The 23,406-nt window shown below is 41.2% G+C and overlaps 1 protein-coding gene across 1 annotated transcript in view; it reads right to left on the reverse strand.

Moving 5' to 3' along the window:
- Nucleotides 1–22,180, reverse strand: part of TBX18 (T-box transcription factor 18) — a 32,077-nt gene extending 9,897 nt beyond the window's left edge. Inside the window, exons 1-6 of the mRNA XM_081250783.1 lie at nucleotides 20,193–22,180; nucleotides 18,778–18,982; nucleotides 16,489–16,590; nucleotides 13,157–13,328; nucleotides 4,226–4,393; nucleotides 875–939 (exon numbers count right to left, since the gene is read on the reverse strand). Coding sequence (XP_081106909.1) covers nucleotides 875–939; nucleotides 4,226–4,393; nucleotides 13,157–13,328; nucleotides 16,489–16,590; nucleotides 18,778–18,982; nucleotides 20,193–20,499 — 1,019 coding nt within the window. The 5' untranslated portion in view covers nucleotides 20,500–22,180. The remainder of the gene's footprint in view (nucleotides 1–874; nucleotides 940–4,225; nucleotides 4,394–13,156; nucleotides 13,329–16,488; nucleotides 16,591–18,777; nucleotides 18,983–20,192) is intronic.
- Nucleotides 22,181–23,406: the final 1,226 nt, after the last annotated feature.

The raw sequence follows: 23,406 nt of genomic DNA on the forward strand, positions 1-23,406 counted from the left end.
CTCATGTAGACACCGCCTATCAATACCAAGTTTTCAAGAAGTATTTCTGGAGTAAAGTGATAAAAAAAATGTCTCAAATACTTTTTAAAAACAAAGTGCTTTTAAAAACATTTAAGTCAAAGTCTTACCCTGAAAGGGCATCTGGAGAACGTTAGTCTATTATTACTATAAACAGTTAGTTTAGAAAACGTTGCACCGAACTGTATTGGGATAGAATCATATCAATAAATTCAAAAACTCTTGGCACACAGACTAGGGTGGTCTGCTTTTTGATAAAAAGTAATAGAGTAGAATTCATTATTGTAGCTCTCCCACTTAGTACAAACACCATAAAACACGACACAGAAAAAATAAACAAGTGTGTGGCTGTCAGTAGAGCCAAGACAAATTTGGAAACCAAAGAACATCAGCTGTCTTGGCAGTGAGGAGTAGTCTCATATTCTAGTTGGAAATCTGAGTGAACAAGAGTCTCTGTCCTATTTCGAAGACAGATCAATACATAATTGTGACATCACTAAGCAAATTCTAAACCAAGAGCAGATGCAGAGAGTATTTTGATTTGGGATATTAAAGCCCCTGGATCTTGAGGGGCAGGTTTCCACAAGGCCCCTTCAGAGGCAGCATGCACTGTACACCCTGAGAACTTCCGTTTTCACCCCAGCATTTCACATCAATATTAACCTTAGAAATGGACAAAATGCCACAACCAAAATAAGTTACATCCAAGGCTCAATGATATTAGTAAATTTAAATCCTCATCAGAAGTGATTTCAAAACCATGTCAGTAAATTTAACTGTTTACTTTGTAATGGAAAATTCACAATAAAAATCAAATATATTTATCACAGCCAGAATGTTTTTCACTAAGACTCACCTGTTACGCCCAGAGTCTCGGAAGCCTTTGGCAAAGGGATTCCTATCTATCTTCAGGCGAGTAATCTGCAGAGCAGAAAAAAAAAAAAATCACATCAAGTCTTATTACAAATGCCAAGGAAGGTTATTAAAAATGGAAATGATGGAAGAACTATAAGTAACTCCAAAATGAACTGTCAGAGGATGTACTGTGTTCTTCTTCCCTGTTTCTCAGGTATTTTATTATATTAGTAGCAAAGCTACATGAAAATTTCAGAACTCATCTAGACATTCACTTGCTTTGAAAAGGACATTCCCCCGCCTCTATTCAAGCTCTGTAATAGATAAAGTTTGCTTTGCTTTTAATATCCCTGGAGAAGGAGATTCTGAATCATCTGTTGATAATTGGCCCTTTGTTTGACAATCTCTCTAAACTAAAGTTCTTCCCTTTATTAACTCTGTGACATGTGTCTGTTTCTCTTGCAGTAGTGGTGATGGGGAACAGCTAATATCCAGCTTCTATTTAACAGCCATTTATACGCTCGAATGTTGTTAACCTTCGTCAGAAATAGGCAATATACATTCCTTTAACTTTGTCTCTCCTTGAATCATCTTTATGGTTCTCATCTCCTCTTTTATCTGTGGAGTCGTGACCTGGTCAGAGCACTACAGTGAATGTCTAACCAGAGGTAACCATGACTTGAAGGTTCTAATGGGATTCAATCTTATATATGTAGGAGAAATAAATAATGGCTTCATTTTAACTACAGTTGTAATTTGTTGACTCACAACCAGATTTTTGCCCAGGAAGACCCCAAGATTTGAGGGAGACATTTTTGCAAGTGGTCTAATCGTCTCCATTAAAAACAACTTTTTTTAGTTATACCGTCCTGAAATTGACAATAATAAACAACATCCCATTTGTTTCTTACCAGATCTCCACTTTGCCCAAAGGAGTTAACAGCCTATTTTCTAAGAAGCACATCATGCTTTTTTTTCTGTGTTCCCTGGTTTAGTGGAATCTCCAAAGTTAATGAACATCCTTCCTTCTTATTGTGCCATTTTGGCCAAGGACAAATGAACACTGCTGGACGACACTAACGCAAAGAAAGTCACCCTTGAAAAGTCATCTGCAATCCCCCTATATTATGCTGTGTATGCTCTCAACCATCTGCCAATCAGCCATGCAACACCTGAGGTAGGTGTACTCCATATGCTACTGTCTTAGTTTGTGGATAAAACTACATTATAAATGAGATAATGTAAGAGTCTGCTAAGTAATTCACCATGTCTGCCACTCTGCCATTGAAAGAAACCTTTATAATTCATTATAGCTCAATTATCTGTTCATTTAAATCACATTTAAAGAACATTTAATAACTTCAGTGTTCATTTAAAATAGTATTTTTAAAAAGAGTACAGATTTATATAATGGTGCCTTGTCTAAATATAGTTTTATCACAATTACTATTATAATGATTTTTATTACTGACATCACATCTGTTGAGTGCACACCATGTATGCTGTAACATGAGTTTTGTGCATTTTATTGAATTCTCATAGCAACTCAGATGTAGTTATTATCCCAATTTTATGTTTCTTTTATACTGGGTTAAGTTTCCTATGATCATAAGGTTAACTGGTCGTAGAACTGGGCTAGCACCCCAGGCTTTAGAGCCCATGCTTGTAGCCACCAAACATGGGCTGCTTACCAATTTTCCAAAAGTTCTTCAAAATAGCAGCCAGGAAGTTTAAAAAAATGAACATGGTTTTTCATTATCAATTTTCTTTTCTTCTAATTTTTCCATCCTCTTAATTGATTTGTCAACATTTGTGAATTGGTGTTAGTCACCAACATGTACCAAAAGCCCACTGCAGCTCGTTTATTGTTATCACAGAGGCTAGTAGAAAATACACTTTTAACACAGTTAATTGGGTGTGTTGGAGAGAGACTGACAGACAGACAGACAGACAGAGAAAAAAGATGAACTGGGTAACAAATGCCTCTGCTCTTTTCTCCCCATGCATTATATTTTTCCTTTAAAAAAAACCTCATTTTCTACACCTGACATATTTTAAGAATATCTTCCTAATTATCTCCAGCCTCTTTTTTTTTTTTTTTGTGGTACGCAGGTCTCTCACTGCTTTGGCCTCTCCCGTTGTGGAGCACAGGCTCCGGATGCACAGGCTCCGGACGCGCAGGCTCAGCGGCCATGGCTCACGGGCCCAGCCGCCCCACGGCATGTGGGATCTTCCTGGACCGGGGCACGAACCCGTGTCCCCTGCATCGGCAGGCGGACTCTCAACCACTGTGCCACCAGGGAAGCCCTCTCCAGCCCTTTTAAAGGTTAATTTCATGTTCCCTCCCAAAAGTGTGTATAGAAGTGTGACAACGTGAGTATGAGAGGGCAGGACAGCCTGGGCTGTGGGACAGGTGTCGCCACATGGACGAGAACAGATGAGCCTCTCAGCCCTAAAGGAGGACGCACAGGACAGGGTCCGAATCTCCTAGGAAGCTTTAAAACAACAGAAAACACAACAGAGAGTTTATAAAGCCTAAAATTGTTAACTGAGATGTATATAAATGTAAAGAGAAGTGGAAACCTAAAATAATTCTGCTGACCATTGAAATTAAAAAAAAAATCTACCACAGACCACATCAGCCTCAACTCCATCGCTATTTCTTATGAAAACTGGCCAGAACTGGATCAAATAATTGCCTCAATTCAATTCTCCACCTGCTTGACACGGCCTTAAAGAAGTACATATACTTACTCATATAGAAAAGAAGTATTACACTTCTCAAATTACTTCTAATTTTATGAAAGGATTACTCCACAATCGCTCATCTCTCAGACTATAAGCATATGCATCACCCTCTATCAAAATTAAAGCATATCTTGAAAGAAATAGCCTTTTTGTATATATATATACTAAAATGACTGCATAGGATACGTGCTTCTGAAATATTTCCCATAATATATGGATGGTAGCTTTAAAATAAAGTGAGCTGTCCAATCCCATGCCCTGTGACACAACTCACTTTCATATCCTACATGTCTATTTCCTAGTCAATACACATGCTTTCTAATTTTAATTATGACATCAGGATTCAATGTCTCAAAATGGAAAGTAAACCTACACTGCCAGTCATGAGACACACTCTGGTCTAAAGAAATCCTCACTAGAGTAGCTTTACACGGGGAATAATGGATAAATAATTGTTATTACAATACATATATATTCTGGATGTCATACATGGCAAATGCTTTATGACAATTCATAACATTTAGATACAGTGAAAAGAAGAGCTAGCTTTCAATCTGCACATGAAATTAAACGTCTAGAAAGATCCCAATTCTGAGAACAGTACCTGCTGATTCTGATAGGCGGTGACAGTGGTGAAAACAGTTTCTGGAAAGGAGAATGCCTTCACTCCCTCCCCAGATGGAACAGGCTTGATGGGAGAAAGATCATCCCCACAGTCTTTACGGATGACATGGACTCGCGGTTGGTATTTGTGCATAGAATGAAGAATAATCTATGTCAAGGAAAGAAAAGCCAAATTTGTCAGCAACTTCTGGCTTGACTAAATATTTAACGTGCAAAACGAACCCCAGTTGGAAATAAAAATATCCAAGGCTCTGAAAGTGCCAATTTAATAAAGTATATCAAAATTGGACTGAGACTGCTGGGAAGCTGTTTGCAAAGTGTGCATAAAAATACAAACAAGAAAAAGTAATCACTATTTTGGCAGAACCCTGTGTAAAACCATACGAATGTAACATCAAATTTTCTGTTTCTGAAAACACAAGAATAAATTCATAAGCCTTTTATTTATAATGAGCCTAATGGAACACAGAGTCCAAAACAATAAAACTAAGAGTGAGATTGAAATGATTATTTGAATTCTACCACACCCATCCCCTAAAAATAAGTATTTGCACACCAAGGTTTGCTTCAGAAACATTTTTCCCTTGTTGGTGACCACAACATGTCTATTCAAGGGCAAAGGGATTCTAAGGATACCCCAGGGTGTGACTTATGTGTGGCTCACAAAGTCTCTGGTTTGCCTGGAGAGCCCAGCGTCCGTGCTCCCATCATAACAAGGCTTCCAAAACCCAGATGCCTGGTGATGCAAAAGCTCTCAGACTCAGCTAGGGGAATCTGATGATATGGTTCAACTGCCTTCTGCCCAAAGACTCCACTTCTGAGAATTTATCCTAAGGAAATATTCCAAATCCAGAAAAGCGTTTCATATACAAAGATGTGCAGCGCACCATTTATAACAGTGGAAAAACTATAAACCACTGACATGAGTAGATTGGTTAGGTAAATGAAAGTGCACACAGTGGGATACAACATTATTCAGCCATTACTAATGCTTTTAGGACATTTTTAACCACATAATGAAACGCTTCTTTTTAAATCTTAAATTAGAATAAAGGATCCAAGTTGTTTTGCAACTTATCATAACTACATAAAAGTAGACAGTAAGAAGGACCCATACAAAGATATGAAGAGTGGTCATAGCTCTGGATGATGGAATTGTGCATGAATGTTTTCTTCTTCTTTATATGTTTTATACTGTCAAGGTTGAGGAGGTGAGGTAAAGAAATAGCCCTAAGCCTCTATGCCTACTTTCTGGAGATCAGCTCGGTGCTTTGTGACCACCTAGAGGGGTGGGATAGGGAGGGTGGGAGCGAGACGCAAGAGGGAGGGGATATGGGTATATATGTATACATTTAGCTGATTCACTTTGTTATACAGCAGAAAGTAACACAACATTGTAAAGCAATTATACTTCAATAAAGACGTTAATAAATAAATAAATAAATAAATAAATGCAGTGTGTGATTCTGGATTGGAACCCAGAGAGGAAAAAACATGACTAAAAAGATATTATTGTGACAGCTGGAAAATTTTGAATACGGACTGTGTATTAAAAATAGTATAAAAATAGTATATATCAATGATTAAAAAAAAAAAAAGAAATAGCCCTATCCAATGGGATTTTCTATTTGCTGCCAGGAATCCAAATTAAGGTATTCACTAATGAGTTTAGTTAATGAATCTATATCTTTCCTGAGCTATACAATTTGAATTCAGGTTTTGAGGAGTTAAGAGTTTGGAGAAATGTTTAAACAAAGGTCTGGGAAAAACACAGTGTTTGGTTGACCTGCCTCATGTTTTTCAGGATGTGCGCAGTTTAATAAGCCAAATTCAGAATCACTGGTCAGCCCAAACACAAATAGCCCTCTACCTGTAGAGTGTGTTTGCTGCCCCAAAAGGATGTCTTTACACTCTGTTATTAACCAACAGTTTGGGGTTTTTTTTAACCCTAAAATTTTCTTTCTATCAGTGGAGGAAATGCCTAGATAGCAGATCTAATGATGGTACCCCCCAGACATTCTTGATGGAACAACAGCAGGAGTCTAAGGAAAGGACAAGAGGGGACAATAGCCTTCACCATCACCCAGGGACACACAACGCAAATCAGCAACCTCTGGAAAAGTCTTTTTCCAGGTTTAAGAAAGGACAGAATTTCAACTAACTCATTCATGGCTCACAACATCAGTGTAAAGTGTTGCAACTGGAAAGTTTTTAAATAACTAAAATTAGAAAATAAAGCAGAAAAATAGAGTGTGCTGCTTGTAGTAAGGATAGGTACTGTTTTCCAAAACACTGTCTGTTTTCTCTGTGTGTGTGTGTGTGTGCGTGTGTGTGTGTATACACTAAGTCTAACGTGAAATGTATGTCTGGCAAAAGTCAGATAAAAAGTATGAAAAAGCAAGATTTAATTCTAATGATTCTAATGATTAGCAAATTCCAGAGCAGACTAAAAATTGGAAAAAGCCACTTTATATTAAACAAACAAAAAGACAGTGCATAGCCAAGAAGACAAGAGTGAACTGGCTTGTAGTGAAGGAAACAAAAATTCATTTGGGTTTCTGTTTACTAGTCAATGAAAAGTGGGTTCTTGTTTTATGAAGTCTTTGTTCTCTCAAGCAGATTTCTCTATATAGCTATATATACTTTAATTTCATTTATTTTATTTATTTATTTATTTTTTTTGCGGTACGCGGGCCTCTCACTGCTGTGGCCTCTCCCGCTGCGGGGCACAGGCTCCGGACGCGCAGGCTCAGCGACCATGGCTCACGGACCCAGCCGCTCCGCAACATGTGGGATCCTCCCGGACCAGGGCACGAACCCGCGTCCCCTGCATCGGCAGGCGGACTCCCAACCACTGCGCCACCAGAGAAGCCCCATTTATTTGTTTATATCCTTACGCAATCTCCAAAATGACTTAAGGCGGGGTATACTGGGGTAGGGTACAGAAATAGATGAGGCATGCCCATGTTTGTACATTAAAGGGGAACTGCCAATAGTAACCTGAAAATTATTCAAGAAAAATAATATACTTTCAATATGATCTATAGGAATGTAGTATATCCCTGGAAATTTTAAGAGAACGCTAAACGAGCCTTAGTTATTCTCATAAAATAGCATTATTTGCTTTTTTTTTCATTATTTGCTTTTTAATGAACTACCAAAGTTATAATGACAAGTGTTCAAGAATATTTTTTAAACATCTTTATTGGAGTATAATTGCTCTACAATGGTGTGTTAGTTTCTGCTTTATAACAAAGTGAATCAGTTATACATATACATATGTTCCCATATCTCTTCCCTCTTGCATCTCCCTCCCTCCCACCCTCCCTATCCCACCCTTCTAGGTGGTCACAAACCACCTAGCTGATCTCCCTGTGCTATGCGGCTGCTTCCCACTAGCTAGCTATTTGACGTTTGGTAGTGTATATATGTCCATGCCACTCTCTTACTTCGTCCCAGCTTACACTTGCCCCTCCCCGTATCCTCAAGTCCATTCTCTAGTAGGTCTGTGCCTTTATCCCCGTCTTACCCCTAGGTTCTTCATGACATTTTTTTTCTTAGATTCTATATATATGTGTTAGCATACGGTATTTGTTTTTCTCTTTCTGACTTACTTCACTCTGTATGACAGACTCTAGGTCCATCCACCTCACTACAAATAACTCAATTTCGTTTCTTTTTTTTTTTTTTCTTTTTGCGGTATGCGGGCCTCTCACTGTTGTGGCCTCTCCCGTTGCGGAGCACAGGCTCCGGACGCGCAGGCCCAGCGGCCATGGCTCACGGGCCCAGCCGCTCCGCGGCATATGGGATCCTCCCAGACCGGGGCACGAACCCGTATCCCCTGCATCGGCAGGCGGACTCTCAACCACTGCGCCACCAGGGAGGCCCTCAATTTCGTTTCTTTTTATGGCTGAGTAATATTCCATTGTATATATGTGCCACATCTTCTTTATCCATTCATCAAGAATATTTTGCTTATTTAATAGAACAAGTAGAACGAGGAGAGCCACTGGCCTTATAAACAAGGAGACCACAATGATAATGCCCATTTCTGAAACTCAAATAATTATATCTGATCTGCATGTTCCGTGCTCTCTGTTCTGTTGAGATGGAGGATATTTTTTCTTTGGGGCATTACCTAGTAGCATAGATAGTCACATGGACCTCTATCCATAAACACGGGGTGCTTTCCCATGTGAAGGTCAATACAGTTTTTTCCCACATTAAAGATACTAGGTTTGAGTCAAAAGAAGCACGATGTTACGTATTTCTGATCTGATCGGCCTAAAGTGCCTGTAGTTTGACAGATACACCACCTGTCCCTTACAAAACAGCTCAATAAGGAAACACTACCTGCTGACTCTGGAAATTTTCTACATGACCTAAATGCCAGTGTTGGAACAAGTCAAGCAAAGGACCAAGAAGGAGCAGATTAAAAAAACCCTGGCTCCCTGCAGTTTTGGTGATACCAGATGCAGACTTGCTTTCAATGGTAGGGGTCAGGGTAGTTACACAGGGTCGCAAGCTCCATAGCAAAGTGGCTTGGGTTTTGTTTCAAGTGTGACTTTGTGTATGAAGCACTCCTTACAAATATGGACTTTCAAATTCATCAGCTCATTTGAGTCACTCAAAATTCTCTGGTTCCAATATAACCCATGAGAGAACCAAGGCCCAGAGAGTCAAAGTTTTTTGCTTATGAACCTTAGACCTCTAAGCTATGGCAAGTTCCTTCCATCAGGGAGATCTAGCAATCTCCCCTGTGACCTCTTGCTACCCCATCTGATTCTCGAGCAGAAATGGGAAGAGGGTGAGGACAAACTCAGAGCTAGGGTGACTGTATCAGTGAATCCTCAGCAGCTGGAAGAACAGACCCTCTGACAAGTTTCCTGGCTGTGGATGCTTGACTGTGCTTCCTTCCAAAGTACACCAGCCCTGTGGGTACAAGTCCTGCCCTGGTTTAAGGTGCACCATTACCTGTTAAATGTCTTGTAATTCTGCAGGGAAATGTTCACCTAAATGTTTCCCTCCAGACAGCAAATTCCAAGTGAAACATGCACATGATGAGAAGGAAATACCCCACCCAAGCATGCTGACCATCTGCCCCCAGGTAATCCAAGGACCAGTCTTGGTTTGTATACAATCCAAGACAAAGCTGACTATGGTCTCCCCAAAGGGCAAGTAGGGATTATAAAGTCTTCACAACATTCAAGATTAGCTGTGGAGATTGAAGTAAGTCAGAAAGAGAAAAACAAATACCGTATGTTAACACATATATATGGAATCAAAAAAAATGGTCTGAAGAACCTAGGGGCAGGACAGGAATAAAGACGCAGATGTAGAAAATGGACTTGAGGACACGGGGAGGAGGAAGCGTAAGCTGGGATGAAGTGAGAGAGTGGCATGGACAGATATACACTACCAAATGTAAAATAGATAGCTAGTGGGAAACAGCCACATAGCACAGGGAGATCAGCTCGGTGCTTTGTGACCACCTAGAGGGGTGGGATAGGGAAGGTGGGAGGGAGACACAAGAGGGAGGAGATATGGGGATATTTGTATATGTATAGCTGATTCACTTTGTCATAAAGTAGAAACTAACACACCATTGTAAAGCAATTATACTCCAATAAAGATGTTTAAAAAAAGACATACATGTGTAGTCCTAAAAATTATAAGATTAATTTTTCTTAACTTTAATAAAAAGTTGACATGCTAAACAGAAAAAAAAGATTAGCTGTGGAGTGGTGGGACGTTTCTATATCTCTAGATTCTTACCAGTATTCCTCTCTAAACAATTCTTTGTGTTTGGAAAGATGAAAAATCACTTTGGGGAAAATCACAATGGCACATAATCTCATGTTTTGTGCAGCCCTAGGTCCACTCACAGCCCCGTGACAATTTGTTTCCTCCAATCTCTCTGTGTTTAATAAAAGTCCCAGGTCTACATGGAGTTCTCAAGTCACCATGTTGAACACTTGTACCTCTTTAGCAGAATAAAACTGGGAACTGAGAAGACAAAAAGTAGGAAAGTAATTTAGAAAGCAAATTAGAAAATTACCTCGCATTTGAATCTACAGCTTGATTGGTTAGAGATTAGTGTCACTTCCTTTAGAATTGGGGGTGGGGAGGCTCAACTGTATGAGGGCAGAGAGGTGAGAGTCCCTGAGAGATCTCTGCATCAGGAAAGGGACTGCTGAATTAGTCCCATCACAATGGTACTGCTCTCTTCTCAGACGCTGAATCACATCAGCAACAGAATAAGAAATGACTTCCTACACTCTAATCTAACCTTATTTAGGATCATCAAACTGAGCAAAGAAACACAACAGACACCTTCTTCACAGAGCCTTCCCAATCTCTCCTGGCTGGAACAATGTGGCAGCTGCACTGCTCTGCGCTTACATCACGATCACCTGTGTGCCTGTCTTCTCTCCCCATCTAGGCTAGAAGATCACTGAAGACAGAGACTATGGCTTCTTATCTCTTACTACATTTTACAAAGTCTTCAAACCTTTGTTTTTAAATAAAGAACAGAAAAGAGCATTTTCCCTCCTACCTTCTCCTCTAGTATCAAGCAATAGGTACATTTTTACTATTTGCAAAGGCAATTTCCTTGCTTCCAAAATGCACAGATACATATTATTCTCTCCCTATTCCCTGCACACACTAATTACTTTCCTTTATTAAAGTATTACATCCTGTCACAACCTTAAAAGAATTTTACTGGAAGATGAAACACTTCTATAGATTTTGTCTGTTTTCTGCTATGTTTTCATTTTTTTTTAAGAGTGGAATTTTATAATTATTCAGGTATAAACAGTTGTGGCTCAAGTTGCAATCTACTCTTTTGTATTTTAAACAATGCTGTGTGATAATTACCGTTATGTGTCAACTTGGCTAGACCATGGTACCTAGATGTTTGGCCAAACACCAGTCTTGATGTCCTTGTGAAGGTACTTTTCAGTTGAGATTAACATTTAAATCAGTAGAGTAAAGCAGGTAGCCTCCATAATGTGGGTGGGCCTTACCCAATCAGTTGAAAGACTTAAGAGAAAAAAGGTGGAGGTCCCCTGAGGAAGAGGAGATTCTGCTTCCAAACTGCCTCGAGGCTCAAGCTGCAACATCAGCTCTTCCCTGGGTCTTCAGCCTGCCCACCCACCCTGCAAATTTCATACCTACCAGCCACCACAATTGTGTGAGCCAGTTCCCTAAAATAAATCCCTCCTCTATCTCTATCTCTATTTCTATCTATATCTATCTATATATCTATATCTATACAGTCTATTGGTTCTGTTTCTCTAGAGAATGCTGTTTTAAATAAAGTCTAGTGAAATTATGAAGTTAAAATCAGATAGATGGATAAATTACTAGATCTATATCTAATTTTGTAGATATGGTAGATATTAGATATAAAGCCAGTAATTTAATCTGAAAGAATTTGAATTATAGAATGACTATATTTATTTAAATTACTTAAAGGAGTTTGGCCCTTATATATGACAGTGTATAGCTTTTAGACCCACTTATCTCTTTAAAAGATATATTCTCAAACTATAGAACTCAGAAAAGCAGGGTATGTTTAAACTTTGAAAACAGGTAACACTTAGTGCCATTTATTTTTAAAATTTTTACTGTAAAAAAAATTAAAGACTCCTCAGTGGATGCACTGGCAAAATTTCACAGTTGGCTCCCTCAATGAGACAGAAGAAACTAGTGTTCTTTCATTGAAATCAAACGAAAAATAACTGTTACAACCTGACTGTGTATATACAGAAAAAAAAGGAAGAGAAGCAAAGTAGTGCACTAAAGTACAGGGCATGAAGTTGGATTCAGAAATAAACTGTACACTGTTACTTTTCTGATTCTGGTTTAGAATATGAAAGGCAACAATAAACAAAAGTACTGGCAGTTTGAGAGAGATGAGTCTTAAAAATCCAGATGCTGCATCTGTACCACAATGAAATTTGTACTTGAATGTCTTCATTAAGGTCAATTTGCTTAAGATATTATCTAGCAACTTACAAATCACATCCTGTCATCGCTGTATTACTAGCTTATGACAGTTTGCATTTTTGTTTGAAAAGATTGGCCCATAAATATGCTATCTTCATGTCACCCCTTTGAGAAATGAACTAGTTGGTATTCCTTTTACGTACCATATATGCTCTTAAAAAGGCATTTCAATCCTGCTTCAGTCAAAACCCTCTCAAATAACAGAAACCTAATAGAAATGCTAGCATTGAGTGGAAATCAGCATGTATCCAGAGTTACTTATTTATTAAAATAATAAGGGTAGTCCTGCCTAGGAACAATACTGTGTAAAAATTAATAAGGTGTTAAAAATGACTATATTATTGAAATGGCTGGCTTTAGCATATATATCATTTTTCAGCAGTTTTAAGATGAAAAGGAATTATTACAACATATTTGACACCTTAGATGTTATTACAAAACAATTGGGAGCTTGCAGGTGGAACACGCGAACAGCATAAGCCTGGGCTGTCATTGAGAAGCATGAGCTTCAGCTGGAGAAAGAACTGGATGCAGGCAGGACACAATAAATCATTATCACTGTTCACCCAACTGCCAAGAATTCATATTCAGAGTATAATAATTGGCACCTCACGGGATTTCAAACAAATGTTTGGCTAAAAATGGCTGCCTGAGGTTCTTTCATTCCAATACAAATGCAATATCTAGTTTTCCCTATTAAATGCTTCATAGAATACTCTGGCCACAGGCGTAATCTCTGATGCAACTATAACCTAGATTTTGCGCAGACTGTGCACAGGCTAGTCAACCAGGAGAGGAATTTCATGATCTTAGAAAAGTTCATTTCCTTCAGGCAGGCACAGTACAGATACAGTCCATGCCATCCAATGGAGGCAAATTAGGGAGGTCATGTACTCACGTGGCCTTGGTCATCCAGTTCATTGTTGGTGAGCTTCAGCTTGTCGAAACTGATCACTTGTCTCATCCAAGTCTCCCCTGAGGCAGGCGAGTCTGGATGAATGTACACCCGGGGTGGCACAGGGGAATCAGCGTTGCCCGCCACCATCCATTTAGAGCTGTGGTAAACATACCTAGAAGGCAATGACAAGGCTCAGTTTGTGAACTGTTGCTTTCTTGGAATTTTCAACTCAGTAGACTCAGACAAAATGTGCACCCTTTAAAAAGTCTAAAATTCGACGATTTGCTCTTTACATTCAATGCATATAAAATAAGAATTCAAGCGCTTTTTAAAAACTCTCTGAAGCAGTGGTAACCTACTGACCACTCAAAGTGGTATGTTAAGGATTTAGTGAAAAATATGCACACTATTCCCACCATAAATGCAAGTATTTTAACTTGGATGAATCACACTTAAACACATTAGACATTCTGTCTGTATTCTGATGTTTTCCATTTTTCATTTGGATGTTCAATTGACATGAAGAAACTAAGTTGTCAATCTCCCCTTTAAGGAAATCTCAAAAATACTTGAGAGTTATATCTTAAAGTGTCCCACTTTCTTTATCACTTCCCATTTTACGCTTATGTTCAAACTGATGAGATAGATGGTAGAAAGACAAGGGGAAATTGTCAGAACTTTCACTAAAGTTATTTTCATAGGGAAAAAAGTTCCATCTATTATCATTTATAATTATTTTTTCTAACTCTATTACACTATAAACTGAGGATATTCCGTTTAATTTTAAAAGTTTGTAAAATCATAAAACATAGGCCTTTATCTCCTGTATTTCTCTTTTTTTGACTATTGTAAGAAAATTCTTTAAATTTTTTTATACCACTAATTAAAATACACATCAAACTTTAAAAATTATGATATATCTAATTAACATTACCTTTCTAACTAAGAGATAAAACATCTTATTCTATTTGTTTGTGTATGTCAACTATATTGACTCTGTAAAAATTATCATTTAAATAGCAATGTTTCAAGTAGTATATAAGACAATAATGTTTAATCTTATATTCAGACCATCATTTATTAATGTTAATTTAAAATACACTAATTCAAAAACTAGAAACTAGTATATCGATGATTGACTTAGAAAAGGGTAGAAAATGAAATTATATACTTCGATGTTTTTCTTCCATTTGTTTTAAAATATGGCATACAATTTAAAGCAACAATTTACAAATAGTCTCAGAGAATTCTACCAGTATATATGCAAATTTCTTTTTAAAATAGCATGAAACATTTTCATAATATCTCTGGTGAGGCTCACTGTTTCAATATGGTCACACATTTCATTCTCTTTTGAGTTCAATATGCCTTCTATTCTTTAATTCCTTTTCTTGGGAAAAAATACATTATCACAAAATAAAGAATAATAATAAAAACAATTCCCCTTAATTGATATAGTGCAATTTCAATAAATAAGCTCCTAAGTGCATGGCCTTTTGTGAATATTAATTTTACATTCTAATAAGTCACAATCACTTTTCATTTCACCAAATACCATTCTTTGATAGCAGAGAATAAGCCAAAAATATTTGTTTCTACCATTGTTGAAAAAGTTGGAAAATAAAATGCAAATCTTAGAAATGCAAGAAAAGCAGCACAATGGGTATAGAGCTATTGCCAAAATAAATAGAGTAATATGCTCTGTCAAAACCTTGAAAAAGTATGCATATTGAATAGTTCAAAAATCCACACCCACTAAGAGAATAAATGCTATGTGTTACATATTCTTTGTGAAACATTCTCAACACAAATGCTAAAAACAATTTTTTTCTTGAGAAGCAATATAAGTGAAAGCAAATTTATGTTTTATAATTTGATCTTTTATAATATGGCATCTTAATACTAATACTTGAAATTTTTCTTGCTTTATGTGTGAATAATAAGGATCAGTTAAGTAAAATAAACCATCCAAAATATATGGAAGAGATTTGGAGAAAGAAATAGAAGACAAACTTAGAAGAAAAAGGAATAATTTCTAAGCTCATTAGAATTACATTGTCTTCCTCAGCGCAAAACCCAAATTAGAATATGGATTTCAAACCAAGTATACTTAAAGAATAAACTTCAATGCCTTCTAGCTTCTATCATGTAGCAGATAATTTTAGCAAAGCTCCCTAATGAAGTACTTAATTAAAATAAGGGATACAACTTATACACAAAACACAAATAAAAATGTCCTTTTTATTACCCATATTTTTAGTATTCCATATGTGCCTGTACTAATTAAATCTGTACACTTTTGACACCATAAACCTGTTTCCAAAAAGCGACTCCCTAAATCTTAAAGAGTAATAAAAACCAAATCTGATTTCATTTAAAAACTTACTAAATGCTCTAGCTGTTTATTTAAAAGGCAGAAACAAAGAAATGTAAAGCAGCATCTTCCGATTTTCCACTCAGAATTTCCTTTTTTAAATGTTAGCATTTTTTAAAAAAACATCTTTATTGGAGTATAATTGCTTTACAATGGTGTGTTAGTTTCTGCTTTATAACAAAGTGAATCAGTTCAGCTCCTCAGGAAAATAAAAAAATTGCCACTGACGACTGTTGATTTGCTTACTTGCAGAAGGAAAAGCAAAGGTTGGTTTGATACTGAAGAAAGTATCTTTTCCAACTTTACTTGATATCTAGATAAATATATTCTCTCAAAATCCAAACACTACAAAACTTTAAAAAAATTACTGTGTTAACTACGAGCCAAAAAAACAACAGTAAGGTAACAAATTCATTGCCAGCTTAAAGATGTCTTAATATAGTAATGAATTGAGATTTTTTTTCTAAATTGTAAAATATCTTCAATAATTTTCTCAAATTAAAGGGAAAAAAGCCTGTGAAGAGTTATGATTTTGTATGTAACACAATAAAGGGAATTTATATAAATGTCCAAAAAATCACGAAGAAAATGAAACAATTTGTTAACTATTATGTATATCTACAAACTTGACTCAACATTTCGTCTCAAAATCCTAATCAAAATGTGAATCAACATTAAAGTCACATATAGTTTAGCAACACTAAACTGACCCCTTATTAAAATTCCTCAACACTTAATGACATTTCTGTATCTACTAAAAGCAAAACAAATTTTTTTTTCACATTTATTGCAAGAGAAGGCACCCTCCAGACTACTGGAAGTGACAGGGTTTGGATTATGGATCTGATAATTCTACAGGCTTCTGGAAACAAATATCATAATCAGCACAGATTAAATAGGCGTATCCTGTAAAAATCCCAGCGTTTTCTTATCCTCTGTACCCATCTGATCACTGTACCTGTATCTTTTGTTGTCCACTGGCACAATATCCATGGCAATGTAATACTGCTGGTGAGGATCTAATCCTGATATCTTCACTCTCATTGCTGGAAACATGCGCCTATGTATAAGGGAGGGGAGGAAAGACAGTTTGGGTTCTGTTTTTGTTTGTGATTACGCTTGGAGAATGAATAAGCAAAGAAAACTCTCGAATCTGTATTTTTCACATGGAAAAACTTATAACATTCACTTTGGTAATGTAATTCAAAGAATCTGAACACAGGACGTATCAAAACTGAGTCATTTAAATGTAATTTGTTGTACCCTGTACTTGCATTCCATGTTTACTGAAATGTCAGTATAGCTAAAAGCAAAAAACCAAAAAATCGTACACTGCAGAAATAATGGCACAGAAAGCACCTCATTTTTTAAACAAAAATCGGTAAGCAGATTAACTTTAATAATACAAATAATAAAGTGTTCCGAATGGTAGAAATAGAAAATTTGAATTTTTAAAAGTGATAAAATATATTATAATGTGAAATTTTAAAAGGGTTATAAAAAAAAAAGTACAAGGAGCCAATGTGCCATGCCATAACCAAACAATATGTTCTTTATTGAGACAGAACTTCCTGTCTGCAGCATGGTAAAGGTGAAGTGCAAAAGTTGCTCTAAATTTGAAAGGTATAGTAAAACTTCTTTATTGAAAGCAGAAACTAAACACAATGTATATTTACCAAATCATTCCTTCCCCCACCAGACCCTGAAAATACTTTCTGATTTAACCACACTTATTCAAAACTTTGCTAATTAAAACAAATGAAAATCCACATTTCTCTTGGCTTCCCAGAGATGCATATAAAAGGAGATGTTAAAATAAACACACCTATCTTTTTAAAAGGGCACAGCAGCAAGGAATACAACAGCAAATTATTGTATATAAAAAAACAAATAAAGCAGTTCTCTTTAAAAGAAACAAACAAATTTCATCTAATGATTTATGTCTAGGACCCTTCTGGTTAATCTAATTTTTGCTAATTTAACCTTATAACACAAATTTTAGTACTGTTATTTACCAGAAATGTTTCCTATAACAATAAAGCCATTAAAGACCACTTCCAGAGAAAAGAAAGTCCATTATTCCTAACTAGGCATGAGAACAGTTTAATACGCTGGCTGTTTTAGTGTTATTTCAGTGCACCTGTAAGATAAAGAGTAAAGGTCTTTAACTACATCCTTTATAAGACAACTGTTGCTTTGTGTTGTTGAAGACTGAATTTGGATCATTAATAAAAAGCTCTGTGAAAATGTAGAAGGTAGCATATGGATTCAATAAAATATGTTTTTGTAATTTCTAATAAGTTTGGATACTTTTATGCTGTCCAGGTTTTTGCCATGTGTACTCCCTGAAAGAGTTGTGTGTGCTTTTTAAAGTTTCTTTTAAGGAAGAGAGTATTCACCGATTTCACTACACTAAATGAACTGAAAACTCTAAAACGCAAATATTTCTGTCCCTCCCTCGCATTAACAGAATCTGTGCAACAAATCAATTTATTTTACTAACTGACGGATGTGAAAATTTCACACTTTCAAAAAAACAGATATAACTTACAAGTTTTTTTGGTATTCCTCAGCAAATTTAGGCTAATTTGTTGGATTTCATTTAGAAAAAAAAAAGTAATCATGTAACTGTGAATCTGTAAAAAGAATGGTTTTTTTAAATCGGGGCAACAGTTTTTGCAGGGATTAAGCATGTATTACTAGTGATTCCACTAATTTTTATCCTAATCTAATATCAAAATAGCATAACACATCACATTGTCATACTGCCAGCAAATCCTTTGATAAAGAACCAACTGGAAGTTTCGAATCTAAAAAAGCAAATGATAGTTTGCTAAAGAGTAAACTGCGTTTTATTATAAACGGGGGAAGGGGTGGATAATCTGTTCCTTAATTTCAGAAACATAACTAAAGCCTAAATAAATGCCTGAACAGATATTAAGTATGATCACGAATCTATAACTACCCTGCATGCGGATTATCAACAGTAACCGTTACCGCCTCCGCGGCGACAGCGATTTTCTCCTTATCATCCAACGAGAGGACAGCCGGGCTGTGCCCCTCGCCGGCCGACTGCACTCCAGGTTAGGTAGACAAAGCCAGTCTCAAAAATGAACCACTACCCGGGGCCTTGTCTGCAGAAACTGCTAACGAGAGACCCCACAGCTCTGGCAGGTCCTTCTTCCCAACCCACCAAGAGGTGGGGTGAGGCCAGAGCCGGGGCCGTTCGCGCCAGCGTGCCCTTTACCTGCCGGCCTTGGTGATGATCATCTCCGTGCCGATCTCGTGAAAGCGCTTCCAGAGCTCAGCTCCCTGCAGATCCACCCGAGGGGCCTGCGGCGAGGGCAGCGGGGTCCCGGGCCGGGCCAGGGCGGGCACCGGGGACCCCTTCGGGGAGTCTCCTGGGGATGCCAGTGGGGAAGCGCCCTGCAGGAAGCCGTCCTCACAGCCGCCTGGGCAGCAAAGGGCAGAGAGGGGTAACCGGTGAGGGCTCGAAATGGGAAGCCTGGTGGGGAGATGAACTCCCGAGGGCGGCTGGGGAGAGGAAAAGGACCGCGAGGAAAGGGGAAGCTTTCTTGCCATCCGGCCCTTACAACAAACAGGCCCATGAGTGGGTAAATACGCGCTCCGCCAGCCAAAGAGACGGACACTCGACGCTCAAGTAGGGCCCTCTCGGCCCCCAAGTCTCAAGTCCCGCAGAGGCGTGCGGCCAGCGTCCACCCCACCCTCCCTGCTTCCGCCCGGTCAAGGCCCCAAAATAAGTTTTGTGCCGCAGCCGGAGTCTGGGATGCATGCCCACCGGAGCCTGAGATGGGTTCCCGAGTCCAGATCCGCCGTGCAGGCCCCGACACACCCCACGCCATGGAGAGCACGGAGCAAAAGCGCCTGGCGCCCCGGCTCCTGGTCCCAAGCGCTTGGGCCTTCCTTCGCAATAGGCGTCCGAGGCGCCTTGCTCCGGGCCCGGCCGGCATCCTCTAGAAAGCTCTTCAAACACCGCTCTCGCCAAACTCTCCGGCCGCCCGGAGCTTCTTAGCAAAGCAGCAGCGGGAAGAGAAGAGCACGAAAAACAAGCCCACGATCGCCGTCGGCCTTGGCAGCGGGAATCGAGAGAGGAAGGCAAGGGAACCGCTCAGCTACCCCTCGGGAAACCACGTTTGCAAATATGCCGCCCTCTTCCTGGTTTGCCCACACCGTTTAGGCATTCGTTTCGGTTTCGGGGGGTGGGGGTATGCCGTCACTCCCCCCACTCCCATGCTATTAAAAGTTAGGAAAGAAAAAAGAGCACCCAGGGGCTGGAAGCCCAAGGGAGGCAGATGCGGAAAGCACAGATCTGCACCGCCGAGCGCCGCAAACTGCAGCTGCTGAGGGCGCGGCGTGAGTGGGCGGCGGCGGCAGCAGCCTGAGAAACCAGGCTGAAAGCGGCATTTTACTGTCTGGAGGGTGACCCGAGTTGCGCGGCGAGAGCGTCCAGGGCAGCGCGAGGTTTGCGCCGTGACACCCAGGCTAGCGCGTTGATGGCTGAGTTGCCCCGGGCGCACAGGGACACCGCGCGCGCGCACGCCCACAACTCGCAGTAGTTCAGGTTCTCCGCTGCGGTACTGGCCCGTGGGACCGGGAGAGGACGTCTAAGGAAGAAGTTTAGGCGGGAAGGGGCCGACTCACCCGCGGCTCCGCGGGAGCCGCAGCTCCGCTCCAGGTCTGCGCAGCTCCGGATGGGCCCGGATGCCGCCCCAGCCGGCGACGAGAGCGCAGTGCCTTCGTCTCCCTCAGAGGAGCCCTTTTCTCCGGCGGCGCCGCCGCGGCTGCAGCCTCCGTCATCTAAGGCCCCGGGCGCCTCCTCCGCGCCCAGCTTTCGCCTCTTCTTCTGAAGCTGTTGCTGCTTCTCGGCGCCGATCAGTGCCTCCACGGAGAAGGCGTGCGCCTTAAGGCTTAGCATGCTGCACGGCGAGCCCCTCCGCTTCTCGGCCATCCCCGCCGCCCGGCGCCCGCCCCTCGCTCATATACACACGCGCAGGCACACGCACACACTCGCTCTCCTTCCCCCACCAAAATCTGAACGAGTCTCGGGGCCTCCCGCAGGCCCAGATCTGCCCTCTTCCCCGCCCGGGCAAAAACAAATTTGGCGTTTCCTCTCTCGCGCTTGTGTTGGGATCCCAGGAACCAGCGACGCGCCCGCCAAGTTTCCTTCCCTCGGTCTCTCGCGCGCTCTCTCAGTGATGGACTCTTTCGCTCCCACCCCCTCCACCTCTTCCTGCAGCTCAAAGATCTGCCTCGACTGATGCGCCAGAGAGGACTAACATGGGTAAAAAACACTCTGCGGACACAAATTAGGGATTGTAATTGAAATTTGTTGCCTTGATCTGTCAGCACTTCCAGGCAGGAGAGCGGTGGGAAGAACTTGCTCATTAGTGTCAATAAAGGGGCGGGGGCGGAGTCCGAGACCCTGTCAATCACCGAGACGGCCAGCCAATCAGGAGGCGCCGACTCCGCTCCGCCCGCGCCCACTTCCTTACAAGGTCGCAAAAAACCTAGAGTGGAAAGCGCCGCCGTCTGGCTTGGAAGTGCCAGCCCGAGCCCTGAACCGGGTCAGTCTCCCTGCCTCCCACAGCCAGTCCAGCCCGGGAGTCTCCAGCTTTCCCCACCGGGACGTGGAAAGGCTGAGGCTCCTGGCTTAAAAACGAAATGATCACCACATTAGAATATCAAGAATCTTTCAAGAAACCTTAAGTTCCAGTCCCATTCCCTTATCACTTAATATTGCTACAACTCAGAACATTTTGAGGAGTGGGGAGAATTCACATCCACCAGGCCCGTCTTTTCTCATGGACACATTCCTGCATTTAGTAACACCCACTCTGCGCCGGGCGTGGCACTAGACTTATTTGTTTTACTCCGTGGATTTTTCTTGGGGAGGGAGGGGGAATTCAAGATACGTTTAAATCCTTTATATTTAGGAGAGCAAAATTTTACCCCATTATTGCTCAGTTCTTTATATGAACAAGTCAGAAAAAGCACGCTCTTTCCGGAATCTCCCATTTCTTTCGAACAATGATCGCTAATTTAAACCTGGTATTTTAATATTTATGTCGTTAATGATAAGGGCTTTAAGACCCCTAAACACTTCGCAGAGTGAAATAAGTTTTAAGATGCAATAAAATTTCCATTGCAGTTTTAGAAAATGTCTCTGTGATTTAACGTAACTTCATGTTTGCCCTGTTTTTGCTACTTCTTTTCTCAGGCTTTTAAAGAGTCAGCATGTTTCTTTAAAACAATTTTTTTTAAAACCTCTTTTTAATTGAATAACACTTAACATGTATCTGTGCAGTTTGTTTTGTAGTTTCAACTGGACTTTTGCTCTGGATTAACAAAAAAAATGGATGTGATGTAAATAGAGCAAGTCTCTTTGTAGAATAAAACTCATGATGGATACTACTCTTAAATCTCTGGTATAAAATACACGACAAAGGACTGAGGGTTTTGTTTTTTTGTTTTTTTTTTTTTGTCTCCCTCGCTCTGTTTAACCTCCACACTGGTGGCTGACCCATTATCTCTTAGTTTCCAGTACAGTGATTCAGGCAGTAGCTTCGCCACTGCGACCTTTTTACCGTAGCTCCAGGGGGAACTCGCGGTTTCTCCAAGGAAACCAGAAGAGCGGGAACCAGAGCGGGTGGTGCTCAGAGGCGTCTCCGCATGCGCCGCCCGGCGGGCCCGGCAGCCTCTGGGTCAAACACGACTCCCTAACAACCTGAAGAGGAGGCCTCTTTTAAAAGATTGAGAACCAGACTCAACCAGGAGGAGGTGTTTTACATTTGCATAGAAAAAAAAAAGGCTTTGCGAATGGTCTGGAGCGGTCCGGACCTCGGTGGACCTCCAGACTCCGCGGCCACCTAGGCGGGTAGTACAGCCTTAAAAGTAAGCGCAAACCTGGTTTCTGAAGGCTGCCCGAAGACGGGCGCAAGCCCGGGAGTGCGAAGAGGCCGCCTGGAGGGCTGGGGCAGGGAGTAGGGAGGGATGCGGTGGAGGGAGGGCCGCAGACCTGGCAGGAGGCTGCCCACCGAGCTCCCCGCGGCCGGGGCATCTGAAGCCAGCATCCGCAGCCTGCGGGGACCGAGCGCCCCGCTCCACTCCCAGGCTTTCAGTGGCCCCAAGGAGGAGCGACCCGAGGCTCCTCTGAGCTGCCCTTGCGGACTTGGAGAGGCCGAGGCGCTGAGGCCCAAGGGTGGAGTCGCCGGGGCCCTGAGGCCTACTCCGGGGGAACGGCTCCTCTGGAGAAACCCCAGGCCGCCAGGGGAGATCGCGGTTTTCTAGACGCGAAGCCTGCTTTGTAGACGGATTCTTGTCCGTTTACAGGCCCCGCGGCTCAAAACTGATTTAGAAGGGACTACACGGGCCTGCAGGGCCCCAAGGCCTCCTATATCCCTACACCGCTTCTTTCTCCTTTACCCCGGGCAGCGAAGGGCGCAGCCCTCGGGACGCGCGGACACCGGGGACTTGCGCCCCACAGACAAGCTGGAAAGCCGGGCCTCACACACATCCACTATGTCAGATAGAAAGTGGCCCTTAAAAATAATCCAGCTGTGCCCTGGGCGCCCGGGACAGGACCAAGGCTCTGGTCTCCTTAGTCCAAGTCCAGGCTGGGCTTTGGGAACCACAGCGATAGAGCCTCACCGCGGCTCTCCACCTTGGGCTCGCATGGAATCCGGCTCAGACTCCGGGACCCAGCGGGACCAGCTGTCCCCGACCCCACGAAGCAGAAGGTCGCAGACCTCAGCTCACCCCCGACCTTCGCTCCCGAGAGGGGAAGCCGAGCTTCTCCAGGAGCCTGAGGGAAGGAAGGCGGGTTTGGCAGGCTGGCGGAGTCGCGGCCTTCGAAGCG

Source organism: Mesoplodon bidens (assembly GCF_964165515.1).
Source record: "Mesoplodon bidens genome assembly, chromosome: 12".
NCBI classification, from domain to species: Eukaryota; Metazoa; Chordata; class Mammalia; order Artiodactyla; family Ziphiidae; genus Mesoplodon; species Mesoplodon bidens.